We start from the raw sequence: 23,507 nt of genomic DNA, 5'->3' as shown, positions 1-23,507 counted from the left end.
GGGGTGGGGGGAAGACTTTCTTAGGTAGCACCGTCATGAGGCCCAGGATGGGGTAAGGATGAGGACAGGTTCTCACACCCGTCTCCATTCACATTTACCTGGGACCAGGGTGGACAGGAGCCCCAGCCCCATGGACAGAAGGTGGACAGTGAGTGAGAATCAGACCCCTGGGGAGGGAAGAGGAAGCCAGCTACTCCTCCTGGTATCACATTCAAGCTGAGAACTGAGCCTTGTCCTTGCTCCCTGGCTAAGGGCCCTGCCCGCTCCATGTGCACCAGATGCCTTTCTTTGAGGCTGGTGGAGACGGCTGGGCGGGATCCTGAGCTCTAGGCTCACAATTCAGGTTATGGCTGCGCTTCACAGGAAGGACACCAGGTGGTCTGACAACAGAAGGCCTCACAGCAGATCTGGAACTTTCAACCCAGCAGAACTGGGCAGGTGGGTGAGGGGATCGGGGAAATAATTTCTGGTCCCGCTACAAAACTTTATTTTTGATTAGAATAGAGTACCATCTCAAATCTCTTCTACAAAAACAAAAAAACCCCAAAACAAAACAAAAGAAATTGCAACCACTTCACTCACTTCAAGACCTATATACATGTAAGTTGTTCTCTGTGGTTTTTTTCCTTTTTTCTTTTTTTGACTTTTTTTTTTAAAATTTTTACTATTATTTTTTTTAAAATAAACTCAGTGTTCACATTTCTATAAAGAATTAACCCAGTTTCAGGAAGCCCTGCCCTGGCAGGTGCAGGAAGCAGAGCTGTCCCTGCCTGCCTCTAGGGTGACTACCCACCCTGATGCTTCAAGGTGCCCGGAAAAGCGGCTGCCGTGGAAGAGAAAGTCTAGGCCCGGCCGCACTCCCCGGCCGCGGGCCAGTAAGCTTTCAAGAAAGCAGAGGGGAAGACTAGCTTACTGCGAAACCCTTTAAAAAATATTTCATACACTTCAAGGTGCGCCTGTCAAGACGTGAGGAGACAAGAGCTTGGAGACATCCTGCCCAGGCCTGGGAGGCAGCGGCGCCCTCACACCCGCCCGTCCTGGGACGTCGGGGTGTGCGGGCAGGCCCGGCTCTTCACCTGGAGGCAGGAGACCCCCCCCCCCCCCCCCCCCCCCCCCCCCGGCTTCCTAGTTCATGTTTGACTCTTTCCTCTAAAACCTGTGCCGAGTCTTTGACTGCATGCACGGGAAGCACAAACGTTCAACTTGTATGCAAAAAAGGTACAAAAACAACTAGAATATAAAAGTTTTGGTAATATAAGGCCATCTGTTCAAGTCCACCTTGGAAACCTGTAACAGATATTTAAATACTACAGTGAAAAGGCATCTTAATATATTTTTTAAAAAGATCTGAAGTACTCCGCTAAGATTAAGTGTGTAAAAAAAAATCATTTCCCTTTGAGGGCACTTTGTCCTTTGAAGAAGGGAGGTGGGTGAGGAGGCCGATGGCATCAATGCTTCAGCCACGGGTAGGCCTCGATGGAGGCCCTGCTGCGGTCCCCGTAGTCGTACAGCAGCTCCTCCCCGGCCGCGATGTCGCGGGAGGCGATGAGGATGAGGTGAGGCACGCCGTCGATGTCGTGCAGCTTCGTCTGGCAGTTCCCGCACTTGCTGTGATTGATCAGCCTTCCCAGGCGGTTTGTCTCTCTGGTGGCGTCCACGCTGGTGGGAGGGGGGCAAGAGGGCATCAAAGTGATAAAGAGGCTTTTGATCCGGCAGAGCTCCGCCAGCTCCGCTCTGGTGGCATCTCAATCTAGAGCCACATTTTGGGCAATTCAATTGAAAAAGTGACTTTTGAGAGCCTGGAGTAGCCCTGGCTGGGGGCTTAGGGGTAGAATCCAAATGGCTCTTTATGGAGGCACCAGAGGTAGCTGTAGAGTTTGCAAAATAAATAAATGGATAAAAATCAGCCCCATTGGGCATAGGAGAGAGTGGCCCTCCAGCCAGGTGCCCCAAGGAGAGGTCGGGGGAGCTGCCAGCAGGTTTCTATGTGACACCTCTGCTCCTGGCCAGATGAAATGGCCTCTAGGATGTCTCCAATCTCAAATATTAAAAACAGGCAGCACTGCATCACAGTTGGATACAGACAGCAAGCACTGCAGGGCCAGCCCAACCAATGCACAGGGAGCCCTCCACGGTTCCTGGCCCTGTGGTCGTCCTCTGTGCCCAGAAGGTGGGAAAGTCACTCAAATAGTGCACCTACCAGTAGGTTTTGCTCAGATACTGAAAATAATACATGTAGCAGCCCGTAGACGGGTCTTGTGCATACAGAGCCTCTCGCTTCTTGGCGTCAGTGATCTCGATAAGGTCGCCGTGGTACTCCACCACAAAGTCACCCCGGGAGAACTGCTTGGTGGCGATCACACCCCTGCCTTTGCCATCAATGAGGTCAATCTGTCAGGAGGTGACAGGAGTGTTGTTGGTTGATAAGCCTGATGGATGCTACCAAGCCTGAAGGGCTTCCTGGAGCCTTGCATGTTCTTAACCAGCTTAACTGAGCTAGGCCTCAATAAAAACAAAATCCACTCCTGCTGGGGCATGGCTGCAGGGGCTTCACTTAAAGCACACGGCTGTGCAACCACAATGCAACTGTAGGTGCCTTCCACGCCCCTGCAGAGCACCTCTGCACCCATCTGCACAGCACTGTTCCATCAGATCCAAGCAGTCTGCTAGGTGGGTACTGCCCCATCTGCAGATGAGGACACTGAGGCAGAGCCACGTGTCCAAGGCCACAGGCTGGGAAGGGGTGTGGTGGGAAGTCAGCCCACAATGCACTGCGCTCTGGGTAAGGAGCAGGGCCCGTGTCCTGGCCTCTCCTGCACTCTTTCCTTTACCCTCCGTGTTTGTCCTCACTCTGTTATAAATGGAGTCTGAGGGTAGCTGCTTGAGGGGCCCAAGGCTTAAGTTTGGATCCTCCCAGATGGTGGGTGGAAAGGAAGCCTTCTGTCCCTTGGCTCCCAGTCCCCACTCCTGACAGAGCCACTTGTATTTGAAATACACTAAGGGCCAGGGGTGGAGCTCAGGGGTAGTGTGTGCTTGGCATGCGTGAGGTCCTGGGTTCAGGGTTAACCTTCCCCTTATACATGCACACACACAGAGAAAAGCAAATGTCATGAACATGGTCATGTGGGAAAGGTCAGGACAAACTCAGCTGCTCTTTGAAAAGTCTGCCCAGGCATGTTGCCAAGTGAAAGAAGCCAGATGCAACCGGCCACACACTATGAGCTTCCACGGGTGTGGACTAGAGAGTCACTTCTGTGGAGAAGACAGCAGACGGTGGCAGGCAGGAGCTGGTGGGGGAATGGTGGGCACAAGGTACCAAGTTCCCATTTGGGAAGATGAAGCAGCTCTGGAAGTACACAGGGATGCTGGCTGCCCAAACTGAATGTTCTAAATGCCCCTGCATCATTCACTTTAATGGCATGCCTATTTTTAATGTGTGTGTGGTTCTGGGGACTGAACCCAAGGGTGCTTCACCACTGAGCCACATCCCCAGTCTTTTTTTTTTTTTTTTTTTAAGACACGGTCTCACTATATTGCCCAGGCTAGCCTCAAATTTGCCACCCTCCTGCCTCAGCCTCGTGAATAGCTGGGATTAGTTTAAATAATAAATGTTATGGGTATTTTACAATTTTTTAAGAAGTTTCTCAGGATAACATTTACATACGAAGCCCATCCATGCTCCCTTCATACAACAGTTTTCCTACCTGGCTTTTTGATCTGACTTGTCAGTGACACCTCAATAAAGGCAACAGGGCTGTCAGCCACAGTCCTGGGGCCCCGGGAAGGAGGACAGAACCTCGCGAGCCCAGCACGCATGACCACCCTTACCTTCATGCCTTCTTCCTTCCCACTTTCAATCAGCTCATCTATTCTCTTCCTTTCTTCAGACTGGGTGGAGAAGAAAAGAGCAGTTTCAGCATTTACTCTAGGCTACACCACAGGGCCATGGCTGGTCTCTGTGACATGGGTCCCCAGTGCTACTCAAGCCCCAAGCACCGTCCTTTCTTCATCATCATCTGTTGCGGACAACTGTCACCTGGAACCAGCTTCACCTGGAGCAGGAGGGACCCAGTGATGGCCCAAGGGCAGAGGGGGTCTGTCATATCTTGGATCTTAAGTGTCCCAAAGGCCCATGTGTTAGGTGTGGTCCCCAGTGTGGCACTACTGGTGGGCAGTGAAACCCTGAGAAAGTAGGAGCTAGTAGGGGTCTTCTGGTCACTGGGGACATGCTCTTGAAGGGCACAGTAGGACCTCAGCCCTTCCTCTGCCTCTCTTCTTCCTGGCTGTAAGGGGTGTGGTTTTGCTGTCACATACTTGCTCTGTGATATGCTGGCTAACCCAAAGCCATGGGGGTCATGGATTGAAACCTCTAAACTATGAGGTAAAAACAAAAAATCACACTATACGCTGACCATCTCGGGTGTCTGATGCAGTAACAGAAAGCTAACACAGAGCCTTCTAGATATGTTCTTCTCAGCATGTAGCAGGAGTCTAACTCCATACATAATTACTGTAGGAGGTTAGAGGCTGAGCCCTTTAGAGGACACATGTGCTCCATACCCTTCCCCGCCCATCACCTCTGTGAGGCCCACAGAACTCTGCATCTCCCTAGGAGCCACGGCCATGGACAAGGGGCATCCCCGCCAGAGAGTCCACATGGCCCTGAGTGGAGAAGCTGGAAGAGTAGACACTCCCATCTCCCTTTTCCTATGGAGCTGGGCCCTGCTGCTCTCAGTGCATAGACACTATGGAACAAAAGGGACTACGTGAAGTCCGACTAGCAGCCTCAGGCCAGCGCAGCGCAGCAGCAGACCTCTGCCTAACGGGACAGCAGAGACCAGCTCTCCACACCTGCAGTGGTCCAGACACTGTGATGTGTTGGGGACACTGGTGAACGGGACAGGTCTCTGCCTCCTTTCCACTTAAGCCACACCTTGCTGGTCTCCTGGCTGTCACTCTGCCACCCCACACCCCATTCTGCACTCAGCAGCGGGAGCAGTCTTTTGAAAAGGTTGAAGAGATCAGCCACTGCAGCGTTGACTTCAGAGTAGGCACTCACATCCCAGAGCTGGCTCCTTAGTTGTGTCAAATTTACCAGAGTAACAAAAAATGTTAACAATGAGAAGCCAGGCAAAGCCTCTGTGGGGACTCTCTGTACTATCTTTGCAACTTTTCTATAAACCTAAAACAATAATTACAAAATTAAAAGTTCATTTAAACAAAAACAAAGGTTCTACTGCTACTGGGATAAAACCCAGACTTTCCTCTGTGGTCTGGAAGGTTCTGCAAGATCCAGATCTCCCTCCCAGCCCCTATGCCCGCCTACCCCGAGCCCACACAGCCTCACCGATGCTCCTCCAGGGCTAAGCTTGCTCCTGCCATGGGGCTTTGCATTCACTGCCCTTTTAAAAAAATGTATTGTGGTCCTGGGAATTGAACCCAGGGGTCCTCTACCACTGAGCTAGAGCTCTAGCCCTTTTTCTTTTAATTTTTTTTTTTTTTTGTGGTTATAGATGGACAGAATGCCTTTATTTTATTTGTTTATTTTTATATAGTTCTAAGGATTGAACCCAGTGCCTCACACATGCTAGGCAAGCGTTCTACCACTGAGCTACAGCCCCAGGCCTCCGGAGCCCTTTTTGATTTTTATTTTGAGACAGGGTCTCACTAAGTTATCATAGCTGTCCTCCAACTTGTGATCCTCCTGTCCCAGCTTCCCGAGGGGCTGGGATTACAGGCCTGCACTACTGTCCTTAGCACAATGGTCTTTTTAAATTGCTACTCATTCTCCACCTGAATGTAAGCTCCAGGAGCACAGGAGCCTACCCTGCTCCCACTGGAGAATCCCGACTAGGACCTGGAGGTAGAGCAAACAAACCCCTTTAGCAACCACATGCACCTTACTCATAGTGATGGCTAAAGTGTACAGATGAGGGACGGGGGCCACATACATGGGAGCAGGCGTGGAAAACTGGGGACAGGTAACTGGAATTTTCCTGCTGACACTGAACGCGGCCTAGAGGACCCGAGCAGCTAGATGCCCTGAACACAGAGCCAGGGAGTTGGAATTTGGTTCAAGGCCAGAAGCCCAAGGCCTGCAAGCAGTTAGTTCTGGGCTTCCTAAGGAGAGTTCTGGCAGAATACAAGCTGGCCTCCAGCACATGGAGTGGTGTTGGCAGGGCCTGAGTGAGGGTGAGGGGGGCTTGTGGACAGAAGCAAACGCCTTTAACAGTGCCAGGGTGGGATCGGCAACGACACCACAGGTCCAGCCCTGGGGCTGGTTGGGAATTAGAAAGGGCTGCCAAAAGGTGGAGCTTGCAACCCAGTGTGGCTGCCATGTTATCCACACCCAGGCCAGCCAGCCTTGGGGCCCCTCTGCACAGCACCAAGGGGCTGAGGGTAACTACCTAGGACCCATCCCGAGTTCAAATCCTGCAGCCTGATTCCTCTCTCCTGCCTTGGCCTGGACCCTGGACCCAGCTACCCATCCCCCACTTTGTCTCCAAGCTCAGTGAAATGTCTCAGAGGTTTTCATTTCAGTTTCACTCCCACCTACCTGGACCCCAGCCTGGGCCCAGTTCCTGCTGGCCTTGAAGGGCAGCGAGGTCAGACCAACTTCACCGCTCAGACAAGCCCCACTGGCCACACCCTGGAGTTTCCTCTGCACACTCAAGAGAGTACACACCCAGGCCCACAGCAGCCACGTTGGCTGGGACAGAGACAGCCTCACCCCTGGCCAGCAGCAGGCTCACTGCCATGGGCAGCAACAGCCCAGCATTCACTCGGCAGAGCCCACACACATAGGGAAGGGCACAGCACAGCTGTTGCTCACAACTGGCTCCTGGTCTGTCCCCAAACGAGCTTTTTGTGTCTGCAGCCCAAGCTTTGAGAAGCACATGCACCTTCCCTCCCCCACCTGTACTCCAAAACTGAGCAGACCCCACTGCGTACCTCTCTCCACCAGGCCCAAGAACCCTGGCTTCCTAGTACAACAAGGTGAACTCAGCTGCCTGGACCCGAGCCCCAGCGCTCCTGAGCAGCAGCCTGCAGCTCCAGCCCTGGCTGGGAGGAGTCCACTGGGCAGGCCCCACCCTCCCTCTGCATCACTGCATTTGGCAGTGACAAGCACAGCCTCCCACTGCTGGCCTGTTTTATAACAGCTCCTTCTTGGCCAAAAGAAACTGCCATTCTCCAAAAATAAAGCCAAAGTAGTTCTCTGGGGTTAGAAAAATGGACCCTGTTTTAATTTCTTTCTTTCTTTCTTTTTTTAAAATAAAGCTCCCTCAATTAAAAATAAAAGCATGGTAGATCTGTGTATCTACATTTGCAGATTTAACATAACATGTGCTAGAGGAGTCTGGAAAGGTTGAGGCAGAGACACTGTCCAGCTGGGCTCCCTCCTTGTGCGGGAAGGTGATCCTGAGCACCCAGGTTGAGAGGGCTGTGGGAGGGGAGTCAGGGTGTGTGTGTCTGTGTGTTGGGGCCTGGCCACACCCTGCAGTTCCGGAATAGGAAGGCAGTGGCCACGCCCACTGCAGCACACAGGACACTGAAGCCCCCTGCGTGGCACATGCGGGTGTAGCCACCACAGGCTGCCTGGCCTTTCTGCCTGAGTTCTCCAGTCATTCTGCATGTTCCCAGCTGGCTGGGAAGCAATGGGGACGATAGTCACAGTTAACTGGCCTCACTGTGGGCTGGGCACAGTCCTGTGTCCCCCACATCTGAACCCATTTCTTTATTCCCCTCACCAACCACGCCAGGCACTATTTTATCTCCTCATTCTACAGATAGGAGCATGTGGCAGGGTAGGTGACCGACCTGTGATTGCAAAATCAGGAAATGGTTCCAACCGCTGCTCTTTACTATCCTGAACAACAACATGGAAACTTTTAGATTACAGATAGGGCAAGCCTCTGAAAGAAGAGGTGGCCTTTCCCACAATTCCAGCTCCAAATGGCTCTGCCAAAGTCCTGGAAAAGCCACCCTGACAAGAACACCTGGCTTTCTGTGCCCTATGATATAGGTTGAGCTTCTTCACAGAAGCCTCCCAACTGCAGCCCCCGATGACCCCAGCAAGCTCTTGGCGACCCCTGCTACAGGGAGGGCAAAACCAGTTCCAGAGAGACAAGAGGCCTGGCCCAAGACGACAGCACGAAGCCCAGGCCCGGGGAGCCACACCACCCAACTCTACCTGCAGCTCGGCCTTGCTCTTCCTGGAGCTCCTCCGGACAGGGTAGAAATCCGTGAGTTTGCGATTCTGTTGCGTTTTTCCTTGAGCTCTGGGTGAGAAGAGGAGAAAGCAACCATCAGGCCTGAAACCACACCCATACAGCTCCTTAAGAGGTGGCACCTTGGACACAATGTCACCTAACACCTCTGCCCACTGGGGCCTGGTGGCACATCAGCTCACCTGCCCGGGGGGCCTCAGAGACAAAGGACAGACTGTCTATTCTCATCAGGGAGGGACGGCAGAGCAGGCCTTGTGGGCTCAGGCCACACTGAGGTGCTGGCATACAAGGACACCAGGATGAGGCCTCAGGGGTCTGAGCCTCTGCCCGATAGGGGCTGAGAAGATGGAATGCTGAACCCCAGTGGGTACCCAAGCAGCCTTCTGGCAGTCACAGGAGTGAAACTGCTCTGCTCTGAGAGGAGACATCGAGGGGACTTACTTTTTCCGAGGGGTCTGTTTTCCCTTGAGGGGCTTTTTCAGGGCCTGCTTGGCAATGGCTGCATTGGTAGAATCACAAGTCGAGGTTGGAGTTTTTGGAGGTTCTGCTGCTTCAGATTTTTGGTTTGGAAAAGGTGCCAGGGGACCTCTCCTGGCGTCTTTGATCTTCTGTTCTTCGGACTTCAGGGAGCTCCGGATGGCATTCCCAGCACTTCTTTTCTCTGCAGGGGAGGGTGGGAAAAGACGGGTTTATTTTCTACTCCCCCGTCTTCCAATCTTTAGACAGAGGATCATGAGAACCTCAGGCAGCAATGCCCAGCCTACTGAGCCAGGGCCCACCACGCCATCAAGGCAGAAGTGCCTGGTTCTAGTCTCTAACCCACCAGGCAGAGGATTTGGCCTTCTGCCTCTTGATCGGGGAGAGAGCCCGTGAGGCAAAGCACCACGGACTGCAACACTGGCAGAAGCACCCAATCAACCGATTTTAGGAATTAGGTTTCAGATCCCAAAAAACAAGTTCACTTCCTAAAGCACGATAGTCCTGGTCCATGCAAGTAGGGGACAAAGGAGAAACTCTGTCCAAGCACTGCCCAGCATGCATCCTTTCAGATGCTTGACAAAACAAGTTCTCCTTCTCTCCTCTTTTTCTTTTCTATCTGTGGTGCTGGGATGCAACGCAGGGCCTCACAGATGCTAGGCAAGCACTTTACCACTGAGCTATACACCTGGTCCTTTTTATTTTTTAGTTTTTCAAAAATATCTTGTCAATGGACCTTTATTTTGTTTATTTTTATATGTGGTGCTGAGAATCAAACACAATGCCTCACACATGCCAGGCAAGCTCTCTACCACTGAGCCACAACCCCAGACCTACACACCTGGTCCTTTTGAATTTTTATGTTGAGACAGGTTCTAAGTTGTGGAGGGTGACCTAGAACTTGTGATCCTCTTGCCTCAGCCTCCCAAGTAGCTTGGATTACAGGCACGTGCCACTGAGTCTGCCTAACAAGGTCTTGTCCAAAGAGGGTTGAAGCCCTCAGTGGCTCTTGGCACGGTGGGGTGGACAGGCTGGCAAGCTGATAGTCGCACTGCAAGTGTGTTCTTTTTTTTTTTTTTTTTTAAGAGAGAGTGAGAGAGGAGAGAGAGAGAGAGAGAGAGAGAGAGAGAGAGAGAGAGAGAGAGAGAGAGAATGAGAGAGAATTTTTAATATTTATTTTTTAGTTCTCAGCGGACACAACATCTTTGTTGGTATGTGGTGCCGAGGATCGAACCCGGGACGCACGCATGCCAGGCGAGCGCGCTACCGCTTGAGCCACATCCCCAGCCCCAATGATTTACTTTTTAAAGTAAGTAATATAGTCTTGGTAGGAATGTAAAATGGCACAGCCACTTTGGACGACCTTCTGACATTTCTTCAAAACATGAAACATAGAACTACCATATGACCCAGTAATGCTACTCTTAGGCAACTACTCGAGAAAATTTAAGACATATGTCTATACAAAAATCTGTACAAGAATGCAGAAGCTCATTCATAACAGTCAAAAAATGCAAACAATTCAAATGTCCATCGACATGCGAACGATTAAACAACGTGGTCCATCCACAGTAGACTGAGATTCGGCCACAGGAAGGAATGAAGCACAAAACACTACAACACAGATGGGAATTGAAAATACCACTGCTGCACGAAGAGCCAGAAACAAAAGGCTATCTGCATATGATTCCACTGATAATGAAATGACCATGACAAAGCCAGACAGAAAGTAGTGTGTGGCTGCCTAGGGTTGTGGGGGTCAGGGGTAGAACAATGACTGCTCTTCATGGGCTTCTTCATTTTATTTATATGAGGTGCTAAGGATTGAGCCCAGAGCCTCGCATGTGCCAGGCAAGCGCTCTACCTCTGAGTCACAACTCAGCCCAACTTACATTATTTTTTTTTTTAAGAGAGAGTGAGAGAGGAGAGAGAGAGAGAGAGAGAGAGAGAGAGAGAGAGAGAGAGAGAGAATTTTTAATATTTATTTTTTAGTTCTCGGCGGACACAACATCTTTGTTTGTATGTGGTGCTGAGGATCGAACCCGGGCCGCACGCATGCGAGGCGAGCGCGCTACCGCTTGAGCCACATCCCCAGCCCACTTACATTATTTTTATGCAGTGCTGAGGATAGAACTCAGGGCCTTATACATGCTAGGCAAGTGCTCTACCACTGAGCCACAACCCAGCCCTCATGGGTTTCTTTTAAGGATGATGAAAATCTTCTGGAATCAGTCATAGATAATAGTTGCACAACTCTGTGGCTATACTCAAAATCACTGAACTGTACACTTTAAAATGTTCAACTTTATGATACACGAACTACAGCTCAATAAATAAAAAAAATAAGTACATCATGTGTGCTCACGCACACAGTTAAGTTTTGCTGTGCTTAGCAAAACAAGGGGTTCTGTGAGAAAGTATGAACTCTTTGAACTGTGTCCTTGTTGCTGTCTTAAGAAGATAAAAGAATGTTCTGCCAAGTGTAAAATTTATATATATATATTTTTGCCTGGGAATAACCACAAGTTAAATGATAAGAAGTGCGGAGCACTGTGACCATAAACAAAGTTTTCCTGAGAATGTTTATCCATGCTTAAAAGGATTAAGCTGCCAAAAGGATGTTTTTACTTTTCCCTTGTTTTAATTAACAATGCTGTGTAAAAGAAGGAGAGAAAAAAGTAAAGAAAGTGCTCATTTTCTACTGAATGTGAGTGTGTGCGTGTGTCTTTTTTTAAGCATCTCTGCTGTACCAGGAATTACAGATTGTCAGTGGGTTCTGACAATATCATTCCTGATCATTTTCACTCCCTTACATGCCTTCTTGAGTAGAACCACAGAATATTGGGGTCAGTATGGCAGGGGTAACCCCAGGAGTCTCCATGAATATTCCCTCTGCGGTCAGTCTGCCATGGTAGCACTAGGGGTAAGAGCCTGGCCCTTGGGGTCTCCAAAGTACATTTGACTCCAAATTTTAATCATTGCCAGTTGGTAACACCATTAGCCAAACAAGTTAGCTTATTTGGGACAACATACATTTTGTCCTATCCCAAAATACATGTGAGGCTGGCTGGCTACCACAACAGCTTCCTGCCCCACACCTGAGTGGCAGGTGCTATCCTAAGTGCTGCAGGAACAGGAATGAGCAAGGACATGATGCTGGCAGTGGGGAAAGCTGGCATCTAGAGCGTATCACAAAGCCCTTCTGCATTTTTGCTGAAATTTATCCTCTAGATAGCCTGCAGGTAAGGTAGGACTGCTCTTTCCCAACTTACAGATGAGACAACCGAGGTTCGAGGTTTGAGGCTCGCAGAAGATAAGCAACCTCCCTGGCTCCTCCTTCTAGATGGCAGTTAGGATTAGAACCCAACTCATCTGAGATTAAAATAGTATCACTCTGTGTACTGGGGGGAATCAAGCTGAGGGCAGGCTCCAGCCTCCATGCCCGGTTCTCAGATCTGGCCCCAGAGGTCAGGCTCCATCATCACTTAGGATGTTATCTGTCGGCAAATACAAGGCTTCCCCCATGGAGCCGCTGGGAGCCAGAGGCTCTGCTCCTGTCAGGCAGGTTTTAACTAGTTGGGAAAGAACTCACGCTCCCTATTGAAGTTCCAAAAGAGAATATTTGGATGAGAGTAAGATTCTTAGCTTGATTGCAGGACCAGACAGAATTTTACATAACCATGCATTTTCTGGTTTTAATTAATTAATTATTTTGCCATGCTGAAGACCAAACCCAGAGTCTGATGTGTGCTAGGTGAGCGCTCTATGACAGGGCTAAACCCCAGCTCTCCCTCAGCACTTCAATTCCACATCCTGTTGCAGAGTATGCTGCTTTAGACAGTAATGCTGAATATTTGGGTAGAAAGAAACTTTAGAAATGGAGTCAAGGCCCACCAAAGGGAACGAAGTTGATCCCCTGTATTCACGCAGCACATAATCGCCTTCTCTACACCATCTGTACTTTTCACACTTAGATTCTCTAACTGTGGGTCAGGCACATTAGTTTGTAACTTGGCAAGACAAGTTGAAGGACATGCTAACTCCTGTGAAGGCAGGGAGAACCTGTTGGACCAACAGGGCACACGCCCTGGGATAGGCTACTTTTTTCCCTTTTTTTTAAAAAATATTTTTTTAGTTGTAGTTGGACGTTGGACGCAATACTTTTATTTCACTTATTTATTGTTATGAGGTGCTGAGGATCGAACCCAGGGTCTCGCACGTGCGAGGAGAGCGCTCTGCTGCCGAGCCACAACCTCAGCTCTCCCCTGTATTTTTTTTTAAATATTTTTTTAGTTGTAGATTAACACAACATCTTTATTTATTCATTTTTAGGTAGTGCGGAGGATCGAACCCAGTACCCGCTAGGCAAACAGAACCCCAGCCCTCCCCTGTGTTTTTTAGCAGGAAGATGGAACATAGTTCAAATTTCTCAAACTAGGGATTGGAAAGCCTGGATAAACATATACACATATATGTCCTTACAAAGGAGGGGGTTTCTGCAACCTAACCAGCTGAGATCAGAATAAGACCATTTTGAAGGCTTACCTTCTCGTTTCCTGTAGATTCCAGCTAATGGTTTCCCCTGGCATTTGACTTCGTGATGTGCAACTGAGTTCTCTTCCTGAAGGGGGGAACGCATTCCAGAGCATTTGTTCGGGCTCATGTAGGTATAGATCTTTGATTGCCCGGCAAATACGTTCTCCTAAAAAGACAAATGAGTATTCTGAAAGAGGCTTGAAAAAGAAGAAAATCTCATAGCATTTAAGAGGAGAAGGGAAAATAAGAATACAAAAAACAGCAGGGTGTGGGAGCACACGCCTGTAATCCCAGCAACTCAGGAGGCTGAGAGAGGAGGATCACAAGTTCGAAGCCAGCCTCAGCAAGGTAGCAAAAGCCTGTCTCAAAATAAAAAATAATTTTTAAAAAGACTGAGGATGTGTTGTTCAGTGGTAAAGCACCCCTGGGTTCAATCCCTGGTACCAAAAAAAAAAAAAAAAAAAAAAAAAAAAAGACAAAAGACAAATGACATTATCTCAACAACAACTAAGCTACAAGGGATTGCCAGCTCCAATTCTCAGGGGAGCACTGGCAGGTTTAGAATTTCCCCAGATCCAAGAACACATGAGGTCTCCAATTATGGTGGTATCTAGCCAGAGGGAGAACCAGTTGTACACCAAGGTCTACATGAGAGGAAGCTGACCTACCAGGTCCAAGTGACCAAAGGAAAACTTACTGGCAACCTGGAGGGCTAGGCTGAGCTTAGAAGTTAACTTCCCTGGCAGGAGCAGCAACTCTAACTTAGAAACAGGCCTCAGGGAACATGATTAATCACTTGGTCCTGAGATCAGCTGGGAAGGCTTGTCATATTGCTTGAGCCTCCGGGAGTGCCCAGCCTGGCCCCTCTCAAATCACCACAACCCAGCCTCCTCCCTGGACTGTGGTTGGCAGATTCTCCAGGGTGGTGAGGGAGACTAAGGAAAGCAGAGCAGGGCCAGGACATTTAGGGCGGTCACCCTAAGGTAAAACCGCACTTGGCTACTAACAGTGGGCAGGTCAGTACAGGGTTAGGGTACAGGTCACTGCAGGTCTCTGGGTGTGGGGCCTCTCCTCCCAGTGAGCACATAGCGGGAGGTCTTCCCCAGAAACAATGCGGGCCTTGCTGCCTGGTGATCCATCCAACGCCAAGTCAGAGAACCGGCAACCTCTCTGGGGGCACCCAGGCAGGCCCCGCACACCCTCGGAAGGCAGCCACCCCCGGAGACGCTGAGTCTCGGGGAGCGGAAAGCCACATTGAGCCACCGTCAAACTTTTTCGAGGTCAAACCCTGCCAGGGTCATGGCGGAACCCAGCGTGGCCGCCACTCCCAGCCAGGCAGCAGAAAAGGAAGTTGCCCCGGCCGGGCGCCCCAGGGCGGCGCGGGCGGGGGCCCGGGTGCGACCACGTGCTCGCGGCCCGGGCCCGGCGGGAGCACCGCTGAGTGCGGGGAGGGTGCCTGCTTACCCCGTTGGTGCGGGGCCTCCCCGGGCCCCTCCGCTCCACCATCTCCGGGCCCGGGGCCGTCGCTGCCACCGCCACCGCCGCCGCCGCCGCCGCCGCCTCCACCGCGCGGGGCTTGGACATCTTCCTGCCTGGAGAGGGGGACCCGGGGGAAGCGGGGGAGGGGGCGCTCAGGGCGCGGCGGGGCGGGGAGCGGGGCCGCCCGGGCCGGGCGCCGCGGCGGCGCCTCCCGCCGCAGCCATGTTTCGAGGGCCCGGCGGTGGTGGGCCAACCGCGCCGCCGGGAGGCAGGGGCCGGCCGGCCGGGCCGGGCCGGGGCCCACGTCGCCCTCCCGCCGCCCGGCCCGGCCGGGCCCCGCGCGCCGCCCGCCCCCCGCGCGGCCGGGCCCGACACACCCACCTGCAGCCCGGCCAGGCCCATGGCGGCACGCCCCGCGCCCTCGCCGCCGCCGCCGCGGCCCGGCCACCAGCGCTGCCGCTGCCGCTGCTGCTGCTGCTGCCGCCGCCACCAGCGCCGCCGCGGCGCCCCGGGGAAGGGCCGGCGGCGCCCCACGGCGCCCCCTTCCCCCATGGCCTGCGAGGCAGGGCGGGCACCCGCGCGCCGCGGCAGCCCCGGGCTGCCCGGGGCGAGGGACGCAGGAGAGAGGCGCTGGCGGCGCGTCCTCCGCGGCCCGCTCGCCGCCGCCGCCCAGCGTCCGGCTCCCCGCCCGGGGAGGGGGCTGGCAGGGGCGGCGCTGCAAGGCTCCTCGGAGGGAGGGAGGGAGCGAGGCGGGAGGAGGGAGGGAGGGAGGGCGCGGCGCGGCGAATCCGGACTCGGGCGCGCCCCCTCGCGCGCGTCCTCAGCCACTCGGCGAGCACCGGGTGCGGAACACGGTCACGACAGCCAGGTTCCCCGCCGGCCGGTCCTCTCGCGGTTCCACGGGTATTCAGGGAGCCCGGTCGGTGCCAGGCGAAACCAGCAGCGGAGAATGCGAGGAGAGGGCTTCGGTGCGCCCAGAGCTGTGCTCACCGACGTCTCTTAAACTCCGCCAGCCCGCGGGGGCAGGCACTGTCGCCATCTCAGTTTAAGATGGGGATGCTGAGGCTAAAGGTCTGGGCAGGAGTTTGCCCAAAGTCACAGAACCAGGAAGTGACCGGGCTAAGAGTCAAACCTAAGTGGTCTGTACTTAGCCGATAGGAGGCCTGGGGAGACAGAGCCTGGGCTTGTATTGATAAGCTTACTGGGTGCTTCCTTGCATAGTTGTCTCATTCAAACCTCACAAAAGTCTCACGCAGGAAGGCACCATTAACTCTTTTCTACAAATGGGGAAAATAAGCTTCAGGGAAGTGAAGAGTTTGGACAGATCTCACAACTAGAAACGGGTTTCTAGCCCAGGACAACAGACCCTGAAGACTGCTCTCCTAGCCACTACCCTTCCTTGTTACAGATGAGGCAACTGAGCTTAGGAGGAGAAAATGGTGTTGCAGAGGGTATAGCAGGTCACCTTGTGCTCCTGCCTTAACTCCCATGAGAAAATGCCCCAGATAGACTGGGTTCCAGGCACTCCGATGGCTGTCTCTGCAGAGCTCACTGCCTTGTGCTAGAGCTGTGGGCCCACAGCCAAAAATTCGTCAGTATATTTGTGCAAAGTCATAGATGCAAACAAGGTACTTCAAGATGTCCAGCTCTTACTGCCTGGATTTCTCTCACTGTATTTGCCCAACGAAGCTTTGTGGCCATGGCCAAGGCATTTCCGCAGGCTAGCCCTCAGCTTCCTCATGGGTAAAAACCAAGAACATTTTATTCCATAATCTACCCAAGGCACCTTCTAACATATACAGGTTAAAAAAAAAAAAAAGGCTATAGCCACCTCTCTGCCTTGCCTCCCTTCAGAAGGGATATGACTGAGTAGGATTAAGTGACAGGATGGCACTCAGGGCAATGCCTCCCAAACTAGCTCAAGTTTTAACATCCATCAAGACAGGATTCCACCCTGACCATTAACCCCAGTGGGATATGGCATTCTTCACATGCCCTCTGCAGAGTCTATTGTATTTGAATACCCAGGATGAGGAAGAAAGAGGATTCCAAAGTGACATTCTGACACCCAGTAAAGCCATTTGAAAAGTGTCTCTACATATAGAGCATATTTTGCAGACTGTTGTCAAATCATGATGGGAATCATGGCTCTAGAGAAGGAAACATACATACAAATCATTCTGTTCACTTCACAAAGATACCATTCTCCCTCTCTACACTTATGGCCATAGCTTTCATTGCAATGTTAGTCCCAAAAGCAGGGGATTCAAGTCTAGCACCAATTCCTCTAACTGAAGCTTGAGTACCCAGAAGAAGTAAATGCAAATCATTCAGCGTATCAAAACAGTTCTCCCCTTCTCTGCACCTGTTTATTTGTATTATATATATATATATATATATATATATATATATATATATATATATACCCATCGATGGAAATACAGATGCTCTATTTTACCCAGGAATTTGTAGAAATATAATGCAACAGTGATATTACTAATAACTAACACTTATTGAATGTTTATGATGTGCTAGGCCCTGAAACATTGCATTATTTAAATTTCCCGGGAACTGATGAGAAGGTACTATTACTCCTGTTTCACAGATGTGGAAACTGAGGGTCAGGACAAATAAATCACTATAAGTTCCATGACTAGAAAGTGATGAAACTGGGTGGAATCTGAACCTAGTTCTGCTAGATAAGCATATTTTACAAAAAAAAGAATGTATATAGCATCTCTTGAATTCAAATGCTAACATACTGATTCATTCATTCAACAAATATTTATTGGATACCTACTTTGTTTCAGGTCTTGACTAAAAATAGGGCAGTGAACACAAAAATAGGTGGAGCACAGTGAGGCCAGGGGTCTTGCCGTGGCATTGTTGGTGATCTTGTAGGCCACAGTTAACTACTGTGGATTTTATTCTAGGAGCAATGGGAAGATTGGTGAAGGAGAGAGTAGTAAGGGTCCCATGCTAAAAATCTGTATTCTCGGGAACTACTCTACCTATGAAGGGATAATGAACTGGAAGTGGTAAAAATGCATGAAGGAAGAACAATCTGAAAGGGGCCATTTGGCAATAGAAGAGATGAGAGAAGTAGATGGACTGATCCTCCTCAAGCTAAAATACTTGGGGTTGTAAATAGTTACGTGACTATAAAATTTTAAAACCAACTGGGTGGGGAGGCCCATGTCTGTAATCCTAGCAACTCAGGAGACTGAGGCAGGAGGATCACAAGTTCCAGGACAGCTTGGACAACTTAGTGAGATCCTGTCTCAAAAGGCCTAGATGGGGCTGGGGATGTGGTTCAAGCAGTAGCACCCTCACCTGGCATGCTTGGGGCACTGGGTTCGATCCTCAGCACCACATAAAAATAAAATAAAGATGTTGTGCCCACCAAAAACTAAAAAATAAATATTAAAAAATTCTCTCTCTTTAAAAAAAAAAAAAGGCCTAGGGATGTGGCTCAGTGGTTAAGAGCCCTGGGTTCAATTCCCAGCACCACAAAAATAAATAAATAAAACTTCAAAACCAGCTAGGAGTCGACTGATATCTGAACAGTTTGTAACATACTGGGGCTCTCAAAATAAACTGCAAGTCTGAAACAAAGAATGATTTTCTAGAAGAAAAAGCTTTCTTTTGCTATTCTACAAATAATTTGGTGTTTACAATCCAATTTACTAGTCTGCAAGCTTAGCGAAGCCTAAGAAACAGGTAAGTACTAATCCAGGGGTCAAGTGAGACAGTGAAAATCTCTAACCAATAATTACAAAGGTGATTTGTAAGCCTACCATGGTAGAAGCTGGAAAACTTTGACCTTCACTTAGGCTAATTAAGGGAGATGGGGTCCCAATGAGCAAAGGCACAGGATGGCTAGAGTCTGGAAGGTGACTTGAACTTCAGCTTCCATCTCTGAAAAAACATTTTGTAAAGATTAAATGAGCTCCTTCTGTTCGTAAGTGATGATTGGGTATTCCCGCAATTGTGTGAGATGTGCCTCCCTCTAAACATATTACAGCATAGGCACATTACCCATCTGAAGTGAAGGAAAAAAAAAAAAGATTAAATAAGATAATAAACTGCCTGGCCCTCAATAATTATTATTTGGGCTGGGGTTGTAGCTCAGTGGTAGAGCACTTGCCTACCATATGTGAAGCACTGGGTTCAATTCTCAGCACCGCATATAAATAAATGAATAAAATAAAAGGTCCATCAATATCTAAAAGAAAAATTTAAAAATAATGATTTTAAGCACTTTTTTCCTTTTTTTTAACTTTTCCTTTTGAAACTGGTAGTTTAAATGTTTTTGCAGTGATGGGAAAAACAAAGAATCAGTTTTACTAAGTCTTGTCAGATGAATATACTTTTTGATGGTTAACACTTTTTTCTGGAAAAATATTAGTTTTAATTTCCCTGTGAATTATGAATTGGATTACAGCTCTTTAACCGGAAGTTTACTAGGCCTCATTACTTCATTAGAATCTAGGGAAGTCTAGCCCCATGCTGTGGCCACATCTGTAATCCCAACTACTATTGAAGCAGGAGGATCAGAGGTTCCAGGCCAGCCTGGACAACTCACCAATACTGTCTTAAAATGAAAATAAAATAAAATAAAAATGTCTGGAGATATGGCCCAATGGTAAAGTGCCTGGGGGCTCAATTCCCAGTACTAACAAAATAAATTAATAAATCCCTGGGGAAGTCTTGTCCCAAAAGATCCTACCCTGAATAAATGATGCAATCGAGTATAGGGCCTGAAAACAAAGGGGCTCCATAAAGATTTGCTGAATGAATCGTGATTTTATTAATTAGTATTGCTACAGGGAGTACACTACAGTAAGCCAAATTACTACCAACACACGATGCCTTGGAATTTCGAGAAGAATATAATACTACAACTCGATTTTTTAAAAATCGATAATTCTAGTTGCCTGTCACGCTTAAGTTTTTGTCCCTTGAGCGTGCAGGAGGAGGCAGCCGCTGGAAATGACCAGCGGTTGGAGATCTCTTTGCCGCATAACGTGGGCTCCACTGTCCTGACAGCAAACTAAGTATGCAAAGACTGACTTGAGGCAGGGACGTCGCCCTCCGAGGCTGCACAAGCCCACCCACGCCATCCGCGAAGGGCTGGAGTCCTGGCCGGCTTCTGGGCGGAGGGCTGCTCCGGGAGGTGCCGGGGGACACGTTTCTGCTCGAAGTGTGCCAGCGGCCGGCCCTCGCCCCGCGGCGCAGAGCTGACTCAGGGAGTGGGGAAGGAGGGTGCCCGCCGCGGCGCTCCCAGGAGGCAGGCTCCGGGTCTGCGCCCTCGCCCCGGTCGCTTCCTGTCCCTCGACGGGGTGCCCCCAGGTGGGCGAAGCCTCGGCCCCCACCCCCTCGAACAAACAACCGCTCCCAGAGGTGCCCCGGTCGTCAGTTTCCAAAGGGCGCTGGCACATGGGTCCGCTGCCTCTGGAGAGGCGCCCACACTTCAGAAGAGCCTGAGGCGCCGCGGTGGAGGCGCTCCTGCAGGCTTCAGGAGCAGGGGCAGGAGGCAGGGGGCGGGGAGCGGGCGGGGAAGGTTCTGTGGCAGCCCCCTTCCCCCCGGCGCCCGCGCTCCACCCGCAGGAGGGCGCCACCCCGCCGCCGCCACAGGGCTCCCTCCAGGGGACCCCCATCCCCCGCTCCTTGCGCTAGCCATCCAAGCAAATACCTCTAGCCATGGCCCGGCTCTGTCACCGCCTGGATCTCCCGGGAAACCGAGCTTTCGAAAAAAGTTGCAACAACTGTAGCCAACTGCTCCGGTGAGCTGCAGCTGCTCGCCCTGATTGGCGCCTCCCCCCGTCTCTCCAAAGGCTGCGGGTCGTGATAGGCTAACTGGCTGAGAGAGCCCGCCCTTCTCCCCGCCTCCCCTCTGGGGGCGGGGCCAGCGGCCGCACTTTCTACAAACGCTTTCGGGACAGGTCCCGGCGGAGGAGATGGGAGGGGGTTTAAATTTGACCGTCTCCTGGCGTTGATTGGCTGCGGTGGAAGGACAGTCGAGCTGCCATTGGAGGACCGCAAGCCCCTCCCTCTCCCGGTGCTGAAGCTCCGCCTCGGTTAGTTTAGTCTTGCAGCTGGAGGTCCGGGCTAAGTGGACCTAATCTGGGACTTCCGGTTCTTCTTGGTGTTGACCGGAACCGACCTTTGACCCCTGCACCTCACCTTATGACCTGGGCAATCGAGTTTGCCCAGTTTGGCATCTCCAACACCTTGGCCTCTCCAGCAATTTTGTTCATTCATTCCTAAATTTGAAAGGTTTGTGCCAGGGGCTTTGGTGCACGCCTGTAATCCCAGCTACTTAGGAGGCTGAGGCAGGAGGATGGCAAGTTCAAGTCCAGTCTGTGCAATTAAGCAAGACCTTGTCTCAAAATAAAAAATGCAAAAAGGATTGAGGATGTAGCTCAGTGGTAAAACATGCCTAAATTCAATCTCCCGCTACTGGAAAAAAAAGTAGGGGATGAGAGTGTAGCTCAGTGATAGAGCTTGTGCCTAGCATGCATAAGACCCTGGATTTCACCCCTAGCACCACAAAAATTTTAACTTTTTTTTTTTTTTAATCTACTTTCCCCGGTACTTTCACAAATACTTGTGGTGGGGCTGAACTGGGGATTGAACACTCAGGGACTTTGGTACCTTATCACTAAGCCACATCCTTGGCTCTTTTTACTTTTTATTTTGAGACAGGGTCTCACTAATTTGCTTAGGGCCTTGCTTCATTGCTGAGGCTGGCTTTGACCTTGCAGTCCTCCTGCCTCAGCCTATAGAATCATTGTGATTACAGTCCTGTGCCATGTACCCAGCTGCAAAACGTAATTTAAATAGTGATAAATGTTATGAGAAAAATGAAAATGGGAAATATTACCAAGTGTAAAGGGAGCCAGTTATATTTTTTTAGGTTGGTAAAATCAGAGAAGTCCTCTTTGAGTTGGTGGCTTTAAGGAAGACCCAAAGTAAAAGGTACTTCTGGGTAGATGGGATAGCAAATAAAAATGCTTAGTGGTGGTTGGGAAATAAAAAGAAGCCCAGTAGGATGATTGGAGTTGAGTTCATAATGGGGGGATAATGAAAGGGATTGGGCTGGGAAGGTGAGCAGGGGCTATATCATCTAGGTCCTTAAGACTTTGCTGGTATCTCAGCTCAAAATCCACTTTTCTCAATGCTGCTCTGGGCTACAAATCATAATTCTTGCCAGCTAGAGTTGGTTCTGTTATTAGGAGTGGAGGAGGAAGGACAAAAGGCTGGCAGAGAAGGGACTTACTCTTGGCTCACTCCCATGTCCTTACTGTACCTTACCTGCTCCCTATGTAGTGACATTCTACTCTGGCAATGACATTTAGTTCAATCTCCAAGTTCTTTCCATACTCACAGAAACAACCTCCATGGCCAATTATGACGGCGCACTCCCGTAATCCCAGCGGCTAGGTAGGCTGAGACAGGAGAATTTCGAGTTCAAAGCTAGCCTCAGCAACTGCAAGGCACTAAGCAACTCAGTGAGACCCTGTCTCTAAATAACCTCAAAATATGGCTGGGATGTGGCTCAGTGGTTGAGTGTCCCTGAGTTCAATCCCTGGTACTAAAAAAAAAAAAAAAAGGAAAAAAGAAAGAAAAGAAAGAAAGAAAAGAAAAGAAACAACCTTCATGCACCCCCCAGAATGCCAGCACCACCCCCCTCAGAATTCTGGGCCCCAGAATTTTGCAGGCCGTGGGAGGGCCAGCAGCTACTTGGTGGCACCCCTTTCTTGGAGGCAGAAGAACCAGCTCTCCAGGGCTCCCCCTCCCACTTTACCAGCTCTGCTCACCCCACCTTGTTCTGCAGCCTTGGAGACATGGTCGCTGCTTCCTGTACTGGTGATTTATGTCACCTCAATGTTCCCCTTTTTGCTTTTTTAGTCCTCTGGCACCTGTTTCATGAATTTCCTATTTTAAACTCTGTTTTTCTGACTGGACCCTAACTGTCACAGAGGCTTAATAAGAAGTTAGATTTATGGAGCTGAGGTTGTGGCTCAGCGGTAGCGCACTTGCCTAGCATGTATGACGCACTGAGTTCGATTCTCAGCACCATGTACAAATAAATAAAATAAAGGTCCATCAAAAACTAAAAAAAATATTTAAAAAAAAGAAGTTAGATTTTATTTATTTATTTTTGTTGTTCCACATAACACGATACCTTTTTTGTTATTTATTTATGTATGTGGTGCTGAGGATCGAGCCTAGTGCCTCACACATGGAAGGCAAAAGCTCTACCACTGAGCCACAACCCCAGCCCCCACTCCCCACTAACTGGTTTTAAGCAAAGGATAGATAGATAGGTTGGGAAATCTGAAGAGTAACTCTAATTGCAAAGAGTGACATAAGTTAAGTGTTTCTACTTTAAGACTTGGAATCTTGGAATAATGTGGCACATTTCTAGATTGTCTATTTATTAGATTCCTTATTTCCTGAGGTGGACACGTTATGTCAGTGCAATCACACAAATGCTAAGATGACTTTCATTATTCTAGTGTTATCTTTGTGTTCATATTTACTCCAGATATTTGCCATTGTTAAATACTTTGTGTTAGTATCAGTTCTTGCAAGATTTCCCCCCGCCCCCCCCAGGGATTGAACCCAGGGTGCTTAACACTGAGCCACATTCCCAGCCCCCTTTTTTAAATTTTGAGACAGGGCCTCTCTTAATTGCTGAGGCTGGCTTTGAACTTTCAATCCTCCTGCCTCAGCCTTGTGAGCCACTGGGATTACAGGCTTTTTCAACCATGCTGAGAA

At 50.0% G+C, this 23,507-nt stretch overlaps 2 protein-coding genes across 4 annotated transcripts in view; one reads left to right on the top strand and one right to left on the bottom strand.

Annotated features, from left to right (window-relative positions):
* The window catches only part of RILPL2 (Rab interacting lysosomal protein like 2), a 37,044-nt gene extending 28,881 nt beyond the window's left edge, over positions 1-8,163 (top strand). The window contains exons 4-5 of the mRNA XM_081284974.1: positions 3,888-4,094; positions 4,613-8,163. Of these exons, the coding sequence (XP_081141100.1) occupies positions 3,888-4,094; positions 4,613-4,742 (337 nt within the window). The 3' untranslated portion in view covers positions 4,743-8,163. The remainder of the gene's footprint in view (positions 1-3,887; positions 4,095-4,612) is intronic.
* KMT5A (lysine methyltransferase 5A) lies at positions 1,120-20,559 on the bottom strand. 3 transcript variants are annotated; one of them, XM_081284972.1, is made up of 8 exons: positions 20,416-20,559; positions 14,706-14,833; positions 13,251-13,407; positions 8,670-8,889; positions 8,192-8,279; positions 3,829-3,888; positions 2,201-2,391; positions 1,120-1,659 (listed from the first exon to the last, which is right to left on the bottom strand). In XM_081284972.1, exons 1-8 carry the CDS (start codon positions 20,423-20,425, stop codon positions 1,449-1,451), a joined length of 1,065 nt encoding a protein of 354 aa, XP_081141098.1. In that variant the 5' UTR covers positions 20,426-20,559; the 3' UTR covers positions 1,120-1,448. The 3 variants fall into 3 exon arrangements, with proteins under 3 accessions (XP_081141098.1, XP_081141099.1, XP_081141097.1); XM_081284973.1 differs by lacking the exon at positions 20,416-20,559 and adding an exon at positions 15,102-15,463; XM_081284971.1 differs by lacking the exons at positions 14,706-14,833; positions 20,416-20,559 and adding an exon at positions 15,102-15,419.
* Between the last annotated feature and the right edge of the window lie 2,948 nt (positions 20,560-23,507).

This window comes from Spermophilus citellus, assembly GCF_964194105.1.
Source record: "Spermophilus citellus genome assembly, chromosome: 3".
In the NCBI taxonomy this organism is placed as follows: Eukaryota; Metazoa; Chordata; class Mammalia; order Rodentia; family Sciuridae; genus Spermophilus; species Spermophilus citellus.
This window is presented reverse-complemented; position numbering and strand designations above follow the sequence as displayed.